This window comes from Tachysurus fulvidraco, chromosome 7 (genome assembly GCF_022655615.1).
Source record: "Tachysurus fulvidraco isolate hzauxx_2018 chromosome 7, HZAU_PFXX_2.0, whole genome shotgun sequence".
NCBI classification, from domain to species: Eukaryota; Metazoa; Chordata; class Actinopteri; order Siluriformes; family Bagridae; genus Tachysurus; species Tachysurus fulvidraco.
Window position 1 is genome coordinate 11,595,256 of NC_062524.1, and position 22,251 is coordinate 11,617,506.

General features: G+C 38.8%; 2 protein-coding genes across 10 annotated transcripts in view; one reads left to right on the forward strand and one right to left on the reverse strand.

Moving 5' to 3' along the window:
* Nucleotides 1-899: 899 nt before the first annotated feature.
* ing4 (inhibitor of growth family, member 4) lies at nucleotides 900-10,276 on the reverse strand. Of its 3 annotated transcripts, XM_047816579.1 has the most exons (9): nucleotides 9,069-9,354; nucleotides 8,351-8,393; nucleotides 6,371-6,442; nucleotides 6,123-6,289; nucleotides 5,223-5,337; nucleotides 5,008-5,122; nucleotides 4,713-4,857; nucleotides 3,077-3,138; nucleotides 900-2,973 (listed from the first exon to the last, which is right to left on the reverse strand). In XM_047816579.1, exons 3-9 carry the CDS (start codon nucleotides 6,396-6,398, stop codon nucleotides 2,934-2,936), a joined length of 672 nt encoding a protein of 223 aa, XP_047672535.1. In that variant the 5' UTR covers nucleotides 6,399-6,442; nucleotides 8,351-8,393; nucleotides 9,069-9,354; the 3' UTR covers nucleotides 900-2,933. The 3 variants fall into 3 exon arrangements, with proteins under 3 accessions (XP_047672535.1, XP_047672536.1, XP_026999812.1); XM_047816580.1 differs by lacking the exons at nucleotides 8,351-8,393; nucleotides 9,069-9,354 and adding an exon at nucleotides 10,252-10,276; XM_027144011.2 differs by lacking the exon at nucleotides 8,351-8,393 and having other exon boundaries at nucleotides 9,069-9,353.
* A 6,488-nt stretch (nucleotides 10,277-16,764) lies between these two features.
* fam131ba (family with sequence similarity 131 member Ba) overlaps nucleotides 16,765-22,251 on the forward strand; it is a 31,674-nt gene continuing 26,187 nt past the window's right edge. For all 7 annotated transcript variants that reach the window (XM_027143801.2, XM_027143803.2, XM_027143804.2 and 4 more), the window contains exon 1: nucleotides 16,765-16,978. In XM_027143801.2, coding sequence (XP_026999602.2) covers nucleotides 16,951-16,978 — 28 coding nt within the window. In that variant the 5' untranslated portion in view covers nucleotides 16,765-16,950. The remainder of the gene's footprint in view (nucleotides 16,979-22,251) is intronic.

The following is a 22,251-nucleotide window of genomic DNA, read 5'->3' on the forward strand; positions in this document are numbered from 1 at the left end:
CATGGTGCATCATTTTTCCTCTCACTGGTTGATGGGTTATCCACTCTGACATTCATTCATCAGAGATCTCTCTCATCAACAAAGATTTGCTGCTCCATGGGCGTTTTCTCTTTATTCCACCATTCGGGGGAAACTCTAGAGATTGTTGTGTGTGAAAATCATAGATCAACAGAAATACACAAATCCAGTCAAGCTGGTAACAACAATTATGTCACAGTTTGTTCCTCCTATTTCTGATGTTGATGTGAACATTACCTGAAAATAATGGACCACATCTGCATAATATTAAAAAAAAATCAAAATAAAAAATAGGCAAAGGTTCATTTCAGGTTCTGGTGCTGTGTGTATTAGGCCCCTAAGCAAGGCCCTCAATTGCTCAATTACTATATAAATGAGGTAAATGTAAGTCGCTCTGGCTAAAGGTGTCTGCCAAATGCCATAAATGTAAATACCTCAAAAAATGGAGTTTCATATCATCCATTTGTCTTCTGACGTTTTTAAAACTCATGCAGTTATAACTTGTGTATAGATATTGTGTGTATTTTACTGTACATTGTATTTGTGTATCTTGCTCTATTTGGATCTCTATATGGTTCCTCTGCCTGCTCTAAGGGACCTGAGAGGTCAGATAAGGTGGACTTGCCACCATGAAAGTAACCCTGGGCAACACCTGCTGTATGCTGGAACATGAGGCGGCCTTAAAAAATCTGGACTGAACATCTGTTGCTACCCACAGTGAGTGAGTGTGTGTGTGTGAGAGAGACAGTGTGTGTGTGTGTGCATGCGTGTGTGTATACTGTCATAAGTAATGACAGAACACAGATGATCATTCACGTTTCCAAGCAATTATTTAACTGTAATATTATTGTGCGAGACAATAAAAACCACACACACAAATCTGTTTCAGACATCAGGCGTTGTTCAGTCAACATGGAAGACACTAAACAAAGAATGTGACATTAGTATAAACTTCTGTAACAATCAAATTACAATCAAAGTACCTTCACAAACACTTCATGCAAATTCCACCTTCAGGCTGACGTCATATTTTAATCACACACACAACGCCTTGTGACAGCAAATCAGCCAAAATACACACACTTAAAGATATACTAGTAACTACGGTAACACTTTATTTTAAAACGGGATAAATCTTTTACAAAGCAATACTAGAAGATTTGGGTCAAAACTTGGAAGATTTTGTGAAAGTTCTGACGTAATTTAATGCTTCGTCTTTACATCAGTAGGGAAAAAAGGCCTCAACGGTCAGCACGGTGTTGACTGAAAACTGTAAACCTTTTAAAGTTATTCTGTCGTATTTAGTGTTCATCTTTCACCTTTACTTTCAGTGGTAGAATTTACTCAATTTACTTCTTATAGAAGTGAAGCGTTTCCTTTTTTTGGTTCAATTTGCATTGAAAGGCTCATTTACATATTTATGATAAGCTTAAAAAAATTAAATTAAAATAAAAAAATGTAAAAGCCCACAAACTAAAACGTTACTTCGATCTGTATTTAAAACGTCGCTCTGTAGAAAGTCGACACCTTTTTAACATAATCAGGAAAGCTCACGTGTCAAGTGTCACACGAAACCTCAGCCAGTTCTGACAGAAACCATTTCATCAGGCGCTGCTTTATAAAATATTTATGCATAGCTTATGGATGTGTTAATAAATGTTCCAAATAAAGTGTTAGCAAATTCCGTGTTAAATATCGAAGCCCAGTTTTAAATAAAAGGTAGCAATCTATGAAAGAAGAGCACCTTAACCTCTGGCACCAGCCACGTGATGGAGAGATTAACAATGGAGTGTAACGATGACTTTCCTGCAATCACCTACGATCTAATATCTCTAACAGCACCATAATCAAGTCAAACATTATATATGTTACAACAAAATATTACAACAAAATAATAAATCGATATTAGAGGTCAAATGCAAGCGGTTTTTTGTTTGCAGCTTGTTTTTTTTAAATACAGCGAGTTTAATACACGAAGGAACCTTTAAGCGGCGTTTACACGAATGCACCGTCGCAGCCTAAAAGCGACTCTTCACCGTTTTGCGTTTAACGCCATCCATTCGATTTTGGAAAGTTCGTGAGCACCAGAGGAAATTTTCTTCACAGCAGCTAGTTGTGGAATAAACCTGAAATGTGTGTTAGCAACCTACGAGTGAAAGTCACTGGTTTATGTGCGTTGTGTGAAACTCACGGCGAAGCTCGATGCGCGTGTCCCCTAAATACTTTTCCCGAGGTACCCGTGAGGAGAAAGGTAGCTAACCTGGACACGCTGAGAAAATACGATAGCCAAGAATGAAAAGTGAAGAGAGAATGTAAGAGATTTAAAAAAAAAAAAAAACAGTCTGTGAGAAAAACTAGTTTGTGTAGGTTCACCTCGTGCCAGTGTTTGACTCGAAACCGTTTGGTAAAGAACAGCAAGTCTGGTAAAATACCGTATTTAAAGGACAGAGTGTCGTGTTCCCTGATTTAACACCACTGCTGTGTTTGTGTAACTGTACAAAGAAAAGCATAGTTTAAAAAAAGGAGCAACCAAACAATACGATGACCACTCAAAGTAAAACATGTATATAAAAAGCAAAAGTAACAAAATTACAAGTAACAGTCATTACAGGAGACATAAATTAAGCTACAGTTATAACTACAGCTCCTACGTCCATCTGTCATCCCTGCTTTCTGTTGTACAGAAAAAAGAAAGTGAGGATAGAAGACAGGAGGACGAGCACCAGATTAAGCAGAGCATGAATCTATATTAGTGTCTGTAGAGAGAGAGAGAGAGAGAGAGAGAGAGAGAGAGGAGAGAGAGATAGAGAGAGATTTGGGTGGAGGAGCTTTGCACCTCATTTCCTTGTCTTTCTACCTCATTCTCTGCCTTATTTAATATCACGCTTATATTTTTTTCTTCTTTAAAAGAAGGTTCACTTTTTCTTGCGTTCCTGTGAACATCTTGGGCAGTACCTATAGCGTGGGAAAGAGGAACAGACCGTTAACATTTATATATAAAAACAAAATCAAAAACTCAGTATAAAATGTTGAGGTACAGTTTCTAATCACATCTCACCATTTTCCCCTGGGCTTAGTGGTCAGGCCAACACAAGCAAAGTGAAACCACTCAATGGAGCACTGTGGGGGGAGGGAGAGATGGAGAGTGAGAGAGAGAGTGAGAGCGTTATGGTAATTAATATTCTAATTAAACTTAAGTTCTCAATATATTTAATTGCTTTTTGATACTATTGTGATTAGTATTAGTTTTTTTCTTTTTACCCGCTTTCTCTTAATGTTTACTGATCCTTAAACAATACTTAATTTAAACACTGTAAACACCAGTCATGCTAATGAATAGAGAGAGGGTAGAGAGAGATGGACAGAGAGAGAGAGAGTGAGAGAGAGAGAGATGGACAGAGAGTGAGAGAGAGAGAGATGGACAGAGAGTGAGAGAGTGAGAGTGAGATGGACAGAGAGAGTGAGAGAGAGATGGACAGAGAGAGAGAGTGTGTGAGAGAGAGAGAGAGATGGACAGAGAGTGAGAGAGTGAGAGAGAGATGGACAGAGAGAGAGAGATGGACAGAGAGAGAGAGAGAGAGAGAGAGAGAGAGATGGACAGAGAGAGAGAGAGAGAGAGAGAGAGAGAGAGATGGACAGAGAGAGAGAGAGATGGACAGAGAGAGAGAGAGAGATGGACAGAGAGAGAGAGAGAGATGGACAGAGAGAGAGAGAGATGGACAGAGAGAGAGAGAGATGGACAGAGAGAGAGAGAGAGTGAGAGAGAGAGAGAGAGATGGACAGATAGAGAGAGAGAGAGAGAGAGAGAGAGAGAGAGAGATGGAGAGAGAGAGAGAGAGATGGACAGATAGAGAGAGAGAGAGATGGAGGGAGAGAGAGAGAGAGAGAGAGATGGACAGAGATGGACAGAGAGAGAGAGAGAGATGGACAGAGAGAGAGAGATGGACAGAGAGAGAGAGAGTGTGAGAGAGAGAGAGATGGAGAGAGAGAGAGAGAGATGGACAGATAGATAGAGAGAGAGAGAGAGAGAGCGAGAGAGATGGACAGATAGAGAGAGAGAGGAGAGATGGACAGACAGAGAGACAGAGTGTTTTGGACCTAATTTTTGCTTTATGATTTCCAGGTCAATGAAAAGTCCAGTGTTCTAAATAAAAATGTCCATACAAAGTGTTTAATGACGTTTGATCCTGCGTCTGTTCTCCTTGTGTTCACTGTACTCTGTTTAACTCCTGATTATTTTGTCTATTTAAACTCTGTTGTGTCTAAGGATCTTTACACACATTTCTTGCTGGTCTCATTTCATATCCCCTTTTCATTCCTGATTACATGTGTTTACTGTCTGTCGCTGTTTTGCACAATATGGGCAAACTTTTTAATTTTTAATTACCTTTACATTCAATTTGTGAAGGAAGAAATAACCAAGAAGAAAGAACAAAAATCAGCCATGCAATGAATAACATAGTAATAGTAATTAACTGAGAGGAAAAACCATAAAGCTCTAAAACTTTAAAAAGAATTAAAAAAAGAAGGATGGCAGAAATGCTTTTTTTGTTTGTTTTTTAAGTCATTGACCGAAAGAGGACAGCTTTATCTTCTACAACGAAGATTCCTATGATGATTGAACAAACTGGAAAATAAAGGATTTTACGTAACTTGATCTCATTAGTTCTTTAAATGAAACAAATGAAACTCACATCAGTGTTGTCACAGCCAATCATCTCCCCATAAGAGACCTGGTGGCACAGGCAGTACGTCGGCTCGTTCGGGTCCACCGGCATGTCCAGCACATCCGAGGGGTGAACATTGCCGAAATTCACAGTCGGAGACGTGAACTCATTTCTGAGGGAGAAAAATAAATAAATATATATATAAATATATTAGTCTACTTGGTGGAGTCTGGCGCTATAAGCCAATTTGTTCCGGTTGCCTGGCAACAATAATTCCTACTATACAATGCAAATATTGTTGGGATATTAAGGTTAGAATTACGTTTGCGTTAGCTTGACTTTCTTCTGGCTGCTCTTAGGACTGCAGTCATCATCAGAGTTCTTGACCTTTGACCTGGTGCGAGACACCTTTTTCTCCTTAGGCCCCCGAAGGTCACCTTCAAATGAGCCAGAATCATCATCATCATCATCATCGTCGTCAATAATAAATGAACGCTCCATCATCGCACACTATCAGGAGAAATGAATAGCACTTACTCTTGTTTCCTTTACTGGAGGTAGAATCGTAGTCTGTGCTTTCGATCTGTTTTTCTTTGAGGTCTGCCTCGAAACGGGCCAAATCTGTGTCCAGCCTCCGGATGTGTTTGTCCACCTTAGGGGAGAAAAGGCAGGGTAACTCAGAGCTACAATACATTAAGACAACAAAACTGCTTTAAATATTAAAAAGGATCCGTTTTTAAACTCTATAACGGATCTGAGTGCTGAATAAAAGATTTCCACATTCAGACTTTCACATTTTCCATAAAAAAAGTAGCGCCACCTTGTGGCATGATTTGTCATTTCTCTATATCCACGTTTTTGTCCGTTACAATGGTTTTATTTAGATTGTATCATTAACAGCATTTGGCAGACTCCCAACAGAGTGACTTATATTTATCTCTCAGTTTTATATAACTGAGCAACCGAGAGTTAAGGGACTTGCTCAAGGGGCCCAGAAGTGGCAGCTTGGAGGACCTGGGATTTGAGCTCACAACCATCTGATCAGTAGATCAACACCTTAACCATTAGACTACACACCCTGTAGGTTATAACATGTAATGAGTGCTAGAACCTACAGCACACCATTGCTAAGCTTACAACGCAATATAACAGCGATGAACTGAGATACAAACAGCTGTAAAACCTGCAGATTAAACAGATTTTATTCAGTTCTCCCAATAGAGTGCAATACGATTCAGCTAATGATGGCCACAAAAACAAAGACACGATCTTAAAGCCAAAGTATTTCTCAGAAGCTTCCATTGAGTTCCATTTAGTTTATAACGATTATTAGGAGCTATTAATGTTTTCTCTAAAGGAGCTCTGTGACAATCCAATCCAGTCCACTTTTAAACAGGGTGAATATTAATAAGGACGGTGTGTGAAATTGGAACAGACCATCTCGTAGGTCTGCATGGCCAGCTGGACCTTGTCGTCTCCGAACTCTTTGCACTTCCCGTACGACTGCTGGATCTGCTTCAGGAGAGACAGTTTCTGCTCTGAGGACAAGGTCCGGGCGTTTGCCGTGTAGTCACGAGCCAGGGAATCAATCTGTCCCTTCAGATCTAAATAAATAAATGAACAACAAGACATTAATCATGGAAATGAAAATAATCAGTGTGTTTATATTTTGTCACTGCCTTTACCTTCAGTCCTCTGGTCCAAGTCTCGCATGAGCTGAAAATTCCTTTGAAGCTCAAAGGGAAGGTTCTCTATACCTAAAGACAGAAAAATGTCAAAATACCACATCAAGCTAAAAGGTGACCATGACAGACTCGTGAACATGAAATAAAACTTGTTCGAGTCATTAATAATGAAACACACGAGCAATAAAACACACGTCTGACATGGCGGGTCGGCTGTGGGAGAGTTCGCTCCTGCCACATGGTAAATAAAATACAACATTAATTTTAAAATACTGTACGTCTATCCCTAATGATCAAGCCTGAGGCGACGGTGATGAGGAAAAACTCCCTGAGATGATATGAGGAAGAAACCTTGAGAGGAACCAGACTCAGAAGTGAACCTCATCCTCATTTGTGTGACACTGTAAATAATGTCCTTTCTACAACAGTTTATAATAGTGCACCCGAGAGCTCCTGAGGAGCTAATGAGTCATCGCAAACTCTGAGTTCACCACAGACCCAACACTGATTCCTTTGTCTGGAATTTCAGATTTCTGATGAAAACCAGACCATACAGCTGACTGACACAACACTGGTTCAAAGTAGGCATGATAGTCCCCAGGCACCTCCATCCACAGCAATCCCATGAGACACTGGCTGACCATGCATCCGGGCCACGAGACTCCAACCAGGGGTGCAGTTCACAGTTTCATCTGCATTACCTTTGATTCTGTGAGCATTTGTGATGTAATCAGTTGTTTAATTCTGTGCAAATGTTTTTTTTTTTTACAAGATTTTACAAATATTCCTGAGAACTCAAGCGCAAATGTTTCTAACATCACTGACCGGGTGCCTTTGTGGCTCATCTGCTGTGGATATGGTGACGCCCACAAGCTTAGTAAAAGGCAAAGCTGACTGAACTAAAAAGATGGTACATCTTTGACATTTTCAGAGGTACATCTTTGCCAATAAATATTGATATGATGTAACAGGGGAAGAGGCTGAAAAGCCAATGTGTGGCACAAAATTACAGAATTAAATGAATGAATATGGATTGATATGAAACTGGAGAAAAGAGCGAAGAGCTCACGGACACCGGACCCAACACAGAGAAACTGCTATGTTTATTCAATCTTTCAGTGTCCTCTTGATCACCATGTGTCAGCACACAAAGGAAGCCATAAAATGGAACACTAGAGAACAGGCTATAAGGCACATCGCATGTGAGAAGGTCCAGAATGATGGAAACCCATAAACACAGACTAATCTCATGTAACCAGATCCCTTCAGACTGCTGGCAGAAGGTCTGGTCTCCATAGCCCGCTTTTATTGGCCGAAGACCAACCGTGAAGGCGTCTGTCTGACACACAAAGCAACCAATCACAGTTCGTTTTGTTAAGCGTCATGTTCAGGGTTGGTGAGAATATAAAGTCGATGTTCCTACAAAAACAGACCAGTGTACAACCGCAGATCACTCATTTAAGAACATAAACAGACGAGTCTTTGAACTTCACATTATTTCGAAAATCCAGTCTTCAGCTGATCCTCATCAGTGCGATCCAGCAGCTGCATTTTAGTTCAATGACTCGCTGCTCAACTAGGTCCAATTTAAAAACTAACGTTGCTGTAAAACACAACACTGAAAAACACAAGCATACAAAGTTCAGTAACGTCCATAACAAATCAAGGTTTACATCAATCTTCTTTCTCATGCGTGAATTTACAGAAACACAAGCTGGATGGGAGGGGGGGGTGAATGTTTTTTTTTTTACTCGACTGACAAAACTGTCACAAATTCTTTTCCAACCTTTTCCGACTGGGGTGGACATTACTGGCTCAAGATCTCTTAACTCTTAAATTGCTGACTGATCATTTATCCAGACTTTTTCTACAACATATGATACCACTTCTGAGGTAATACGGAGCTTTAGAAACAAATTTAGGAAGTGGTATTCGTTGTGGTGATATTATTTGCTCAAATAAGGTAGTTGGATTACTGACCAGATGGTTGTGAGTTCAAATTCCTAGGTCCACCAAGCTGCCCCTAAACAATTCATCGCTGTTAGACTGTATTGTAAGCTTAGCAACTGTAAGGTTATAGCACTTGTTACATGTTATAATCTACAGTTATAGTCTAGTGGTTAAAGTGGTGATCCACTGATCAGAAGGTCATGAGTTTGAATCCCACCAGAAGGTCATGAGTTTGAATCCCACGTCCACCAAGCTGCCCCTAAACAATTCATCGCTCTTAGATTGCGTTGTAAGCTTAGCAACGGTGTGCTGTAAGGTTATAGCACTCGTTACATGTTATAACCTACAGTGCGGGGTAGTCTAATGGTTAAGGTGTTGATCTACTGATCAGATGGTTGGGAGTTCAAATCCCAGGTCCACCAAGCTGCCACTGCTGGGCCTCTAAACAAAGCCCTTAACCCTCAACTGCTCAGTTGTATGAATTAAAATACATTGTAAGTCACTCTGGATGATAAAGGTGTCTGATAAATGATGTGAATGTAAATAAAACACTCGTGTTTACATTTACTAGCCTGCATGCTAACAGGAAGACTGGCGTCACCTCTCAGACAAAATAGCACAGTTTCTCGATACAAAAGGACGAACAGGGCTGTTTATCGTGATTTTATAATTATTAAATGATTAAATATGATATAAATGACACGTTTTAGAACTAAACGCTGCTTTGAAATGAAGACAAAAGGCTTACTGTCTAAATAGTGCTCCAGATACATCCCGGCCGCCATCTTGGAAAAACACAAACAAAAGTTGTTCCTGGGTTCGGGCTTCGTATGTGGTGTAATAGAGCCAAGATAAACCCCGACGTGTGAGAGATTTACTAATCCTGATGATTAGGACAAGACTAAAGACTCTTTAGATGTACATGAGATAAACTGGTGACTGTAACCACCTTTATTGTTAAAGATAACTGCGCGCTGCCGAGTGGCCTGGAAAGGGAAGATATGTCGAATGTCGAAAGAATGATCAGCGATCAACGATTGGTTAATGCAAATGATACGGTAACCCGGATAAACCAATAAGGTTTGGATTTTTTCTTGCGCACGACGTTAAGAGTCATCATGATTCAAGCCATTAAACAAAGAATGGGTTTATTTATTTGTTAAAACTTTACAAAGTCAATAAAATATTTAAAACATTTATATTACACCTGTTTTTTTTATTTATTGTTGCCTTTTATTTATATCAGAATTAGAATCAGAATCAGGTTTATTATCCACAAGGAATTTGGTTCAGCTGTTTGTGACTCTCAAAAGTACAGATATAAATAACACTACTATACATTTAGCTTGAACTATACAATACAAGACAATACAAACTATACAAGACAAGACAATACAGACTATACAAGACAAGACAAAACAAACTATACAAAGACAATACAGACTATACAAGACAAGACAATACAGACTATACCTGTACAAGACAAAATAGACTACAATACAAGAACAAAAAGACTGTACAAGACAAAATAGACTACAATACAAGAACAAAAAGACTATACAAGACAATACAGACTATACAAGATGACAAAACAGACTATATAAGACAAGACAAAACAAACTATACAAGACAAAACAGACTATATTAGACAAGACAAAACAAACTATACAAGACAAAACAGACTATGCAAGACAAGACAATACAGACTATACAAGACAAGACAATACAGACTATATAAGACAAGACAAAACAGACTATATTAGACAAGACAAAACAGACTACAAGACAAAACAGACTATACAATATAAGACAAAACAAACTATGCAAGACAAGACAATACGGACTATACAAGACAAAACAGACTATACCAGACAAAACCGACTACTAAATGCCTACTAAATCCAAACAGTAAACAAAAAAAGTTGTTTGACCTTAAACCCGTTCGGCAATTTCATTGGTCTAATGAAAGCTTCAGGTCGGCAAAAAACTGAGCCCGTCACAAATTTGAAAAAAATCCATATATTAGCCGCGTCATTGTTTAAGACGCAAGGTTCAAAAAGTGGGAAAAAAGTTGAGGATTATAGTCCAGAAAATACGGTAATGTGATGGAGTCAGATATTTTAAGTTATAAGGTTTATAAGGTATTTCCATTGCTTGGTCGTCGGAGAGCAGCAGACTTAGGTAATATCATTTTCTATTTTAGTCCTGCACTTTAGAAGTGTGTAGGTTGTTGGTAAATCCTTTTTAGTCATAAAACAAATGTAGGACCCAGAACACAGGGCCACTTTTAGCTGGGTATTATTATACTGCAAACAAATGAACCGGCATTGATTTGTAAAAGCTCCAGCAATGCATTTGCAGGGATTTGATTCCTTGCTGTTTTGCTGTTCCATTGCAGAGGCAGCATTTCTATCCTCCAAGGCCTGGTGTACACACTTGATCCCACCTGTTTAATCATGTGATTTTGGCTTTCAATAGAATCTCAAGTGTGGCTTGCTCTTGGTTGGAATGAAAACCTGTACCCACATCAGCCCTTTCTGAGTAGGACTGAACACCTCTCATTCCAGGAATTAAACCCAGCTCAACTGCCTGAAAGGAGCTATGCTCAGCACTATACCACCAATACCATGAATGAATTTTCAAGCATATTCTTTACAAAAATATTTCCAGTTTAGCAGTAAACCTTAAACTGTATCATGAATTAAGCTTTTTGAACATAATAAAACCAAAGAAAAGTATGTTAAATGATCTGTAAAATGTAATTTAAAAAAAATACTTGTGAGGAAAAAGTAAGGACACCTCCGCAATTATTTGGATAAAATGACCTACAGGTGTCTCACATCAGGTGCAAATTATTAGAACATTGTTACAGGGCATTTTATTGAAGTGAGAGGTCTCAACATGGTGAGATCCAAAGAGCTCTCTGAGGCCATCAGAAAGAAGATTGTTGATGATTATGAGTCTGGGATATAAAAAGATCTCAAAAGAATTTGTAATCAGCCATTCTACTGTCCAGAAATCATTTACAAGTAGAGAACATTTAAAACATCTGCCAACATGACCAGGTCAGGACAGCCAAGCAAATTCACCCCAAGAGCAGGCAGTAAGATGCTTAAAGAAGTCTCTAAAAACAATAAAATATCATCACGGGACCTTCAGCAAGCTCTTTACAAAACATCTTTAATTATCATGGGAGGTGTGAAGGAGGAAACCTTTGCTGTATTTAGAAATACATGAGGGTAAGAACGAAGAGAGAGACACAGAGACAAAGGCCAACACTTCTGGAATATTGTGATTTAGACAGATGAGAAATGTAATTATTTGGACATGATAACAGACGGCATGTTTGGCATTTCAGCAAAAGAACCTCATGCCAACTGTGAAACATGGAGGTGGAAGTGTTATGGTTTGGGGATGTTTTGCTGCAGCAGGACCTAACCTATGTTGTATCAGAAGGTGCTTGAGGAACATTTGAGGCCATCTGTCAAAAAATTGAAGCTGAAGTAGAACTGGACCTTCACCATGACTCAATCATACCAGTAAGGACTGGCTGAAAAGATCTAAATCTTGATCCTGTGTGGTGATTTGAAACTGACTGCATGTAAGAAACCCCTCAAACATCACACACCTGAAAGAATTCTGCATTGAGGAGAGGGGGAAACTTTCTTCTTACATTTACCAGACACCCTTATCCAGAGTGACTTACAACTGAGGGTTAAGGGCCTTGCTCAGGGGCCCAGCAGTGGCAGCTTGGTGGACCTGGGGTTCAAACCCATGACCTTCCAATCAGTAGCCCAACACCTTAACCACTGAGCTACCACATTCTTCTTAAATCGATACTTAACCCACTGGTCCAGGGGTGCTGTATCTTGGCTGACCGAGCTCTGACCCCAATTTCAAAAGTTGGGATATGCAAAGGAAGAATTTCACTGTGCTCTAATGTATATGTGACAAATATAAGCTTCTATTCTGTTCTATTATGCACAATAGAGCAGTCGTGGGAATGGTTTTCCATGCTTTCTGATTTTGCACATAACACATGCTTAAAACGAGCTTCTGCTTTTCCATTGAATATGGAAGTATGGCACTTTCACTGCTTAAGAAGTCGAGAGTAATAATGTATTTAACTAAAGGCAGCAACTTGTAATTCCTAACATTCTACAAGAAAACACACCTTCACCTTAAAATTACTACTAGATCCTTCACCATTTATGGTGTAAAGTCAAATCAATATGGGTGAACACAGCTTTAAAACTAGAAATTGACATTAAACTTGGAAAGCAGTATACTGTATGAAGAAGTATATGCTTTTTTAACATATAGACATATTTACTTAATAATGCAAAACATTGGCAACAACCCTGCCTGTTTGAGGAAAATATACATTGCTCATCAGAGTTAGCAGCCTACGCCATGCTCTCTTGAATGCATTTTCAAGCAAGTAATTTGCAGGGAGGTGATTATTTCCTGTTCTGTTGTTCCACTGCCTTTCTTTGATGGCATTCTTGTCATTGTACATCCAGGATAAAGGATTCGGACCTGGGACAACTGTTTGAAAGGTAGCTACAGTATGCTCACTACTAGACTATATTAGGCTATATTAGGTATAGCATAGCTCACTCTATTGTGTAAGTGGTCCAGTAAATGAGGTATAATAGTGGTCCTTTTCCAATAAGCTGGAGAGAGTCAGCCTATTTGGCAGCACTTACATTCCCATTTTGTGTAAACACTAAAGACTATAATCTGTGAAAATCTCAGGTGTTCAACTCTTACTGAAATGCTCAAAACACCCTGTCTGGCACTAACATCTATGCCCTGTTCAAAGTCACTTGGATCAGTTTTTTTGTCCTCTATTCTAACGATCTAAACATTAACCGAAGCTCTTAGCCTGTGCCTACATGATTTTTGGCACTCGCTCGGTCATGAAAAGATGATAAGTTTGGTAAATAAATTAGCAGGTGTACTGGTGCACACCCCACCCCAAGCATTATTTATTAAAAATGCTTCATTGCATTGAATGTAATGCAAAATGTAGTTTTAAAATAGTGGCCATTGTTAGGATCAGAAGTCAAAAGTTGCAGTCTAGATAAATAGAAAATGAAAAGACTGCTGCCTACAGGGGTCTCCACGGACGTAGGAATATAATTAGGAATACAAGTATTCTAGTGTTAAAAGTATTGTAGGTGTGAAGTTTTAGTCAATTTGTTATTGCAAGGATCCACCAATCAACCAGAGGAAATAGGTATTAATATACAGCATGTACGGCAACCAGACTTCTAATTAATTTGATATTCCACAACATTGCTGAAACCAAACCAAAACATTTTTCTAAATGTGAGCAATGAGTATGTTATGTTTGAAAAAAGATAAGGGACAATCCAATGACTTTGAAATTGGAAGTGCATGTAGAGTCCATTGCTGCTATATTTGTAGGCCACGGGTGTTATGGTAAATGGGGTGCGTAGTTGTGACCTAACAGAGCCCCTGTTCAGGTGCGGTATTTTCAAATGTCTCGGGCTGAAAGCCACACTCTGTCCCACAGATGGTATCTAGGGAGTGGGTTCTCTATAACAGCCCTCCTGCTATTTGTTGGCTTGGGTGGCTCATTGGAACCTCTGATGAATGTTGCTTTCTACACCGAAATGATTTGTTTACCACAAGTACTGTAGAATTGGGGTTGTTGACTTGGGGATAAATTGCAGTTGAGTGGAAAAGGTAGTTCTGGGCATATTCAGCCCAAAGCAGGAATTGGAACCAATTGGTAGCAGAATTCCTAATTTCTTGATTGGCCTGCTCTACTTGGCAGCTGGACTCTGTATGCTACCCGGAATTCAGATTGACATTAATCCTCAGAATGTGAAGCTATTTCATACACCGGAGGTGAACAGGGGACCCCGATCGCTCATGTCCTCTGGGATGCAATAATAACACAACATTTATTTGAACAGCAGCTCGGCTATGATGAAAGCTAGTAGAATAACAGGGAAGGGAACAAGACCCAGGAATTTGGATAATCAATCTATGACTGCTAGGATGGTGGTATCTGAGGAATTGGTACTCAAAGTGCTTATGGTGCTTGAAAATCACAAAGGGTTGTTGTCTCTGCACCTCTATCTGCAGCTTCACTGCCAGCAGCTCACGGTGGTCCACATCATAGTTGTGTTCTGCTGTTGACAGCTTTCTTGAGAAGTAGTCATCTGGATGAGCCAGGTCATGGATCTCTGGGAGCAGGTGAAATTGTTGCTTGTTTTAGGGCTTTCAAAGCTAACATGAACTGAGGTCTGTGGATGCAATTTATGAGGCAGTATTGTGACCAGCAGGTAAGCTGCTTGTCTGGCCAGGACAGCTGTGAGTCTTGTGCACTGACCACTGATTAATTAAATGTAGCCAGGAGATGGAATCATAAATTATGACAGGAACCCTGGCCAATTTGACTGAATTTCTGTGAATTGAATTTGTGTTTCTCTATGAACCTATGTAAGTTTGAAAGATAATCTGTTTAAAGTGCTGTTTATAATTTTGTCATTAATCAGTCCTTAGGTTTCAGATTGTCCTTCATACAGTGGTATTAATGAATTAATACTGTAATATTATGCATTTTATTTTAACATTTTAAATATGTATGTATAACCTTGTATGGATAAGGAGTCCCCTAACCTCTAAGGGAAATGCTGGACTAGATCCATTCCAACAAAATGCTCTCCACAGCATAACAGAGTCTCTGGATCCCCTCAGTGTAGAAATCAAATATCCAGGATTGTATTATTCACTTCTCTTGGCGTACACCACACATGAACTAGCTCAATTGACAGTTTAACTTTTTTTGCACCACTAAATACATTAAAATGATGTGGTTACTGTATGGATTAATGCACCTCAGAAGGGTTTTTCCTAATATTATTTGTTTCCTAAGATTTTCCTCGACACCATTGTCTCTGACTTACTCATTAGAGAGAATTTGATGAATCTTCAATTCATATCCTGAATTTCATTTTTATTATAATTCTGTAAAGCTGCTTTTTGACAATGTCTGTTGTTACAAGCACTATAGAAAGAAATTGTATTAAATCAAATCATACACTGCAGTCCTACTAGACCAGGCTACAATTACTGACTGTTTCTTTTCCAGACATACGGATATGTCTATGGTATTTTAGCCAATGTTTGAAGTGAAAGACATTTAAGCAATGATTGATACTTCATCTATGTACTGGAATTGGTTTCACTTTAATTTGTCACTCATCTAAGTAAATGTGCAGGGGGGATTAATAATAATAATAATAATAATAATAATAATAATAATAATAATAATAATAACAATAACAATTATTGTTATTGTTATTATTATTATGATCATTATTATTATTATTATTATTATTATTATTATTATTATTATTATTATTATTATTATTATTATAACAACAACAAAAACAACAACAACAACAATAATAATAGTAATAATAATCATAATCATCATAATAATAATCATAATCATCATAATAATTATTATTGTTATTGTTATTATAATTATAATAATAATAATGGCTTCAAAATAATACATACATTATATCAGTATGTAGTAGTATGCCAATGTTAAGCTAGGCACCATTTTATGTATGCACTATGGTAAAAAAATACTTAACATTATTTAAATAAGTAAAATATGCATTTGGAGCTTCGTTACTGCATTGCTGAAAGCACTGGAGCACTAGTAGCATAGATGTATAAAAATGTAATGTAGTACAATCTAATGTGTTTTCTTAATACATATTTAATTCCTTTTTTCTCCCCATCATCTTATTCCTTCTCTCACCTTTATCCAGTATATTAACATTTTAGTCCCTAATACTCCGACCTCTGATTTTTTCAGAGCTGTTAAAAAGTGTAATCACAGACTGAAGTAGTCAGATCTGTATGCTGTGTGCACATGACTGGGTGCGTTCAAGGTTACAGAGCCCACCCCTACTGTGTGAAGACATAACCGAGGAAGAGTGACAGTTGTTGCCCATAGTCTGCAGAATGTGATGGTGCAAAATAAAAATAGAAAGTAGGAGCAGCAAAATGGAGGGGTGTAAACAACTATTACGTGCTGCATTATCAACCAGTCTTAAATACGTTGGCTTAGAATTCCTTTAAATTGTCTACCTTTACTAAAAAGAAGCAGATTAAATGCAGTAAAGATAGTGGTGAGGAGGTATTTGGTGGGAATAATAAAATGTACAAAAATGACAATCTTACTGTGTCGTCTAGCAGGAAAAATGCACTTTGTTACGTTATTGAATCAAATTTCACAGCTTACCATTGAACATGTGTGCTTTAAGTGTGTGTGGGAAAGAGGTAGTGATGGTGGTGGTGGTGGTGGGGAGGGGTGAGACAGAGTGGGCGTGCTGGGAGGGAGGAGACATGGATGACGGGGAGAGTGAGAGAAGCATACAATCGCAGGCAGCCTTGCAGGGAGAGAGAGAGAGAGAGAGAGAGCGAGAGGGAGAGGGAGAGGGAGAGAAAGAGAGAGAGAGAGAGAGGGGGGACACAGAGAAGAGGACAACAGAGACACCGGGAGAAGAAAGAGAGCGATGTCTGCTGAAAAGGCACCTCTTTCTCAGTCACTTGCCGGCCCTCACTAAGACACCATGGGCTGTATTGGCTCCCGCACTATCAGTAAGATGCTCTGCTGTTTTCATTCCATTTTTATTAGGCTAATAGGGGACCGGGGTGGTGGAGTGGACAATGCTAACACATACACACCCCCCAACCAGGGAAAGTGTGAGTGTTACTATGGAAACCCTCTGGTTAAAGGTTTGTCTTCAAGTATAGACTATGATTTCTAATGATCCTGAAAGGATGCCAGGAGAACTGAATGGATGAACTGAAAGGTGGTGAAGGCAGCAATCAGACAAGGGTGAAGAGCCACACATGAATCGGGGACGGATATAGGGGTGGGATGGTATTATACAGTCAGCAACTTAAGCAAGAAGGAAGACAGAAAAATAGATGACAGATCATCCTTATCAGGGCATGGTGATCTGGATGATAAGTGAAAATGCCAATGACAGACAAGGAGGAATTAGGAAGGAGGAGTGAGAGAAGACATGAAAGAGAGGGAAACAAACATGCATGTGTGAGTTTGAAGGTTCACCAAATGTTGCCAAGTTTATTTAGAGATCTGCAGTGTGTGTATGTGTGTGTGTGTGTGTGTGTGTGTGTGTGTGTGTGTGTGTGTGTGTGTGTGTGTGTGTGTGTGTGTGTGTGTGTGTGTGTGTGTGAAAATGCCATTCAGCCTGCATTTTATCTCATAGCACTTGCAATGAGTAGAGCTAATTTGTGAACAGGATTTAATGGCAGTTCTTAGCATAAATCATTTCTATTTAGTGCTGCTCGTTCTTTAGGGAAATTCACAGCTGCTAATCAAAGAGTTAAACCTATTACATCAAACCTGGGCCACTGCCTGAGACGGAATGAAACAATTGGCGCCATATTTGACCTTTGATTGTCATTGAGTCAGCGTTATAAGGGTGGCTTAAAGACAAAGTGCTGTTTTTGTCTCAGAAAAATAGGGGCCAGTGTATACTTGACACCCTACAGCAAAGAAGTAGCAAAGTAGAGCAGAAGATTAGCCTGATTTATCCATTGTTCCTTTCAGCCTAAGTACATGAGCTTTTTTATTTTTTATGTTATAGAAAAGCATCATGAATGAACCGCTTAGTTGTGCGAAAGGGTAGCTGCCCATTCAGCTCTGCTCTTCAGTAAATAGGTTTACTGTTTGTGAGGAGAAGCATGGCTCTCATATTTAGCATGATGAGCTATAATTAGTATCTGGTTTATAGTGAGAGAAGAAGAAGAGAGGAGATTTGATGCCTAGAATATGGGTCAAGTGCTTATAATACAATAGACCAATGTCTGGTCTGTTGCAAGAAATCATCTTCTACAAATATATGCAGTAGACTTGTAACTGACATCGAGACTGCTTTGGAATCAAATCAACAAAATCTACAACACTAACATTTTGCTGTAGCTGTTCATCATTCCTGTTGTGAACTAATGACTGTCTAGGGTTATGAGATAATTACAAATCACTCACGTATTAAACTCAGCGTAATCCTAATCAGTTTTTAATCTTTAAATTTACAGATATAGTACTTGTGTTATGTTGGCCAGGAAGTTTACTTTCAGTAATATGTACAGAAATGTTAACACTTGACCAGCTCAGGTTACTATCATAAAGTGTACAAAGCCGCTAAAGCATCAGTTACAATATGCAGAATATTTGTTGAGAAGTTTTTGTGCATTGCTGTACAATGCACAAAAACTTATATTTATAAATCATTGCAAGAGACATGCCTTTTCTCAAAATACTGTTTTTTTTACTGCATTCATTGTAAAGTCCCAGGATATCAGCAGATAAAATATGTAGATCTGTTACCAACATCCATGCCATGTTAGACCTCATTTTTCCCTCTTTCTGGTGTTAGATATGAACATTAACTGAAGCGCTTTGCCTGTATCTGCATGCTTTACCAAGCTAACATGCTACCAAGCATTAATAAATTCAGTTTCTTTTTGCCATATGCACATTAGCTTCTAGGGTAAAATCACAGTTGTGTAAATAATGTTTTGATTCTGTGAACCAGTCTACACAGTGACTAACACGGTCTCAAGTGACTGGTCAATACTCTGATTGATAACCATGCTTGTGTTGTCTGGACGATCCAATATAAAATGAGATAAGACAGTTGAGAGGGAGGAAAATAGAGAGAGACTAACAGACAGAGTAAAGGAGACTGCAAAGAATGAGTCAGAGGAGAGGAAGGTGGGCGGGAAGAACTGAGCAATGTGGACGAGGAAGATGGAACATAGGACCGAACCAGTATAAAACATACTGGAAGTCAGTGGCAGAATATTTCAAATACTACATTATAATGTTTTTTTTTTCTTAGAAATAACTTGATTTCCATCCAATTCCCATCAAATTTAATGCAGTAAAAAGGTAAAACATATGGCCATGGAGCTGACTTTACTTTACAGCATGGATTAGGCATAAGTACAGGATTTGAGAAGCTCGGTGTCAGAGCAAGGAATACTTCTTGAAGTTTGTGATCACGCCATACTACTACAGCACATCTCCTCTGCCACTAAGGAGCATGCTTAAGCTTTTCATGCCACTAATCCTCAGCTCAATCCATTTCTTCAGAAGCTTTGCTCTTTAAAACCCTGCCCTGAAGTATGATCTATGATATATGATGGATCTCCTGGAGAATGCGAGAGCTTTTTCATGCGGTGGCAGTTTTGATTACTCCTGCCTCCATTTATGCCCAAGGTGAAAACAATATATTGTCTCTGATCGCTGGAAAATTTATTTCAGGGGTCATGGCTGTTTTTGAAGAGCAAAAGTTCTACACATAGTTTAGGTGAGTTTTTGTGAGTTTTTCAAACACCCTGCTCAGAGCAGGAGACTAGTTGTTGTTCTTGTTGGGACTTGCATGAGATTATGTCCTTCTGCACCTTAAGCCCTCATTGCCCACTGACAACTTTTATTTTGTTCCTTTTCTCCATGTCCAAACCCAAGTTCCTTTCTGTTCTCATGTTCAGTGCTCGACGAGGAATCAAATTAAACACAAAAATTGGTGTAGCAGATCGATTAGGGGTCACAATGAATCTGGAACCTCTCCTGGGCAAATAATAAGCCAAGGCATGAATCCATTACTGGCCAATATGCACAGACACATTCACACACTCATTCACACCCATGGTTGGTTCATTTAACAGCATGTTTTTGGGAGGTGGAAGAAATCTGGAGAACCCAAATGGATAAAGGAGAGAACATGTGAAATTCAGTAACCCTGAAACACCGTGTTGATGAGAGAGCTCAGAGGAGAATGACCCCCAGATGAAGATTGAACCAGGCCTTCAGGTGCTGTGATGTGGCAATACTATCTGCTGTGGTGCCAGACACTTTTCAGCAGATTGGAAGTCATCTACACAAACAATGTAACCCTGCAGGTGGGCATTTGCACCACATTTCTGGTAAAAGATGGAAAATAACCAGTCCCTGTGTTTTTCACCTGGAGCTCAACCTGCCACTTGTGGTTCCCTGTGTTCTTACTTTTGCTGCTAAGATACTGTACAACAGCTCTTTAAGAAATATCTGTATTACTTGTGATAATTGCATAAAGGAATAGTCCATTATGTCCATGGTGTCCATGATGTCCACTTCATTTAGCGAAAATATTTACTCCAGGTTAGTTATATTATAACCCAATTTACAAAAAAGCTTTTAAGTAGTGACTCATTTTGTCTACAGTCTTTTATACCAGTATGCCCATTTTGTTCCTCTGCATTGTTGTGGTGCAATAAACAAAAGAGGATTTTAGTTATGAACCATATGACAAATAACCAATGAATCTACATTTTATCAAGGTGAATAACAGTGTAGTGCATTATAAAATCTTGAACTATTTATTGGCGTATACGACCTTGCCAAAGAGCTTGCTGTCTTATAATCTCTCCTGTTCATGTGTTTCATTACAGAAATTGTTTCATTACAGAAAATGTCCAGTAATCACAGTCCGTAACGATCCACACGTAGACGTGAAATAGAAAGAAACTTGAATGCATTTAAGTGTAAAGAACAGAATCAGTGAAACAGAATTATTTTACTTTCTGGCCAACATTGCACTTAATAGGGGTTAGCTGTAAGTTTTATGTTGTAACTTAAGACTCAGATGTAAACCTGAACATATATGTATATTCTCTAGGCTATAGTAGAGCTTATCTTCTGCTGGTGCAGCAGTCCGCAGGTTTATATCCCCCCTGTTTATCATGTCCTAGCTGTCTAATGCACCTGATTTGTCCCTGCACCACCCATGGAATTGTGTCATAGCACTTACTCCTGACTTGTCCTTTTCCTCATAAAATTCACTGAGCTGAGAAGAAAGTATGTAGCCTGCAGCTGTGCATTGACTACTGAGGTCTAAATATGGTTATGGTCATGTAGCATTAGCTCTTGCCCCTAGTACCTGCATCCTCTCAGCAAGTAAGTGGAGTTAAAGTTTTTTTCAGTATTGTCAGAGTGATAACTGGAAGATGGCTTACTATAACTGCTAGTGATGCTACACAACGGTCTGGTCAATGTCCTATCCAAATTGCAGCATTACATTCACAGTCCCTTCTATAAGTATTGGCAGACCACCAAGTATAAATAAACAACATATTTTTAAACATTTAAATAGTATTAAGCCGATGACCCACTGACAAACTGTTCAAAAATTAATTTTTTGTGATTAGTGAGATTAATGAACCCCTTCCAGGAGTAGCCATACGTGCCCAAGCCATGCCACTAAATCCACAGAAGGCTCCAGACCGTCAAAGAACTTTTGAACTATGTTTACTGATGCTTTATTCAATAGTAACCAAAATGTACCATTTTACACATTTTGCTAGTGCTCTTATTCTGCAAGAACCTGAACCCACATTACCATAGTGGAATTGAACATCTCTGATATAGCATGCCCCCTCAAAAGAAGATAGTAAGAGGCTTCACTGATGGTCCGAGCAGGTTTATCATCCTAAATCATCATAAGAGTTAGAAAAATTTACATACATACACACTGAAATAACAAAATGACACATACTGTATATATATGAGAGCGTGTAAAAATGAAATTGTACAGTAGCATTTTATTCCTATGTGACACAATATCTAAAGAAGGGTATTTTCATTGTGCTGTGTTGATGTATCGATACAAGTCTTGCTACAGTAACTGCTTTCCTTGATCATATACATATGCACAACCTAGTTTATAGTTCTAACCCAGTCTATCAGCTCACATAGAACAAACCCTGCAATAAAACTTTGTTTGGATTAACAATAAAATTTATTGCACCAGATTTACACCAGATGTGTTGTGTGGAGCATCACATGTAGCACCATGTAA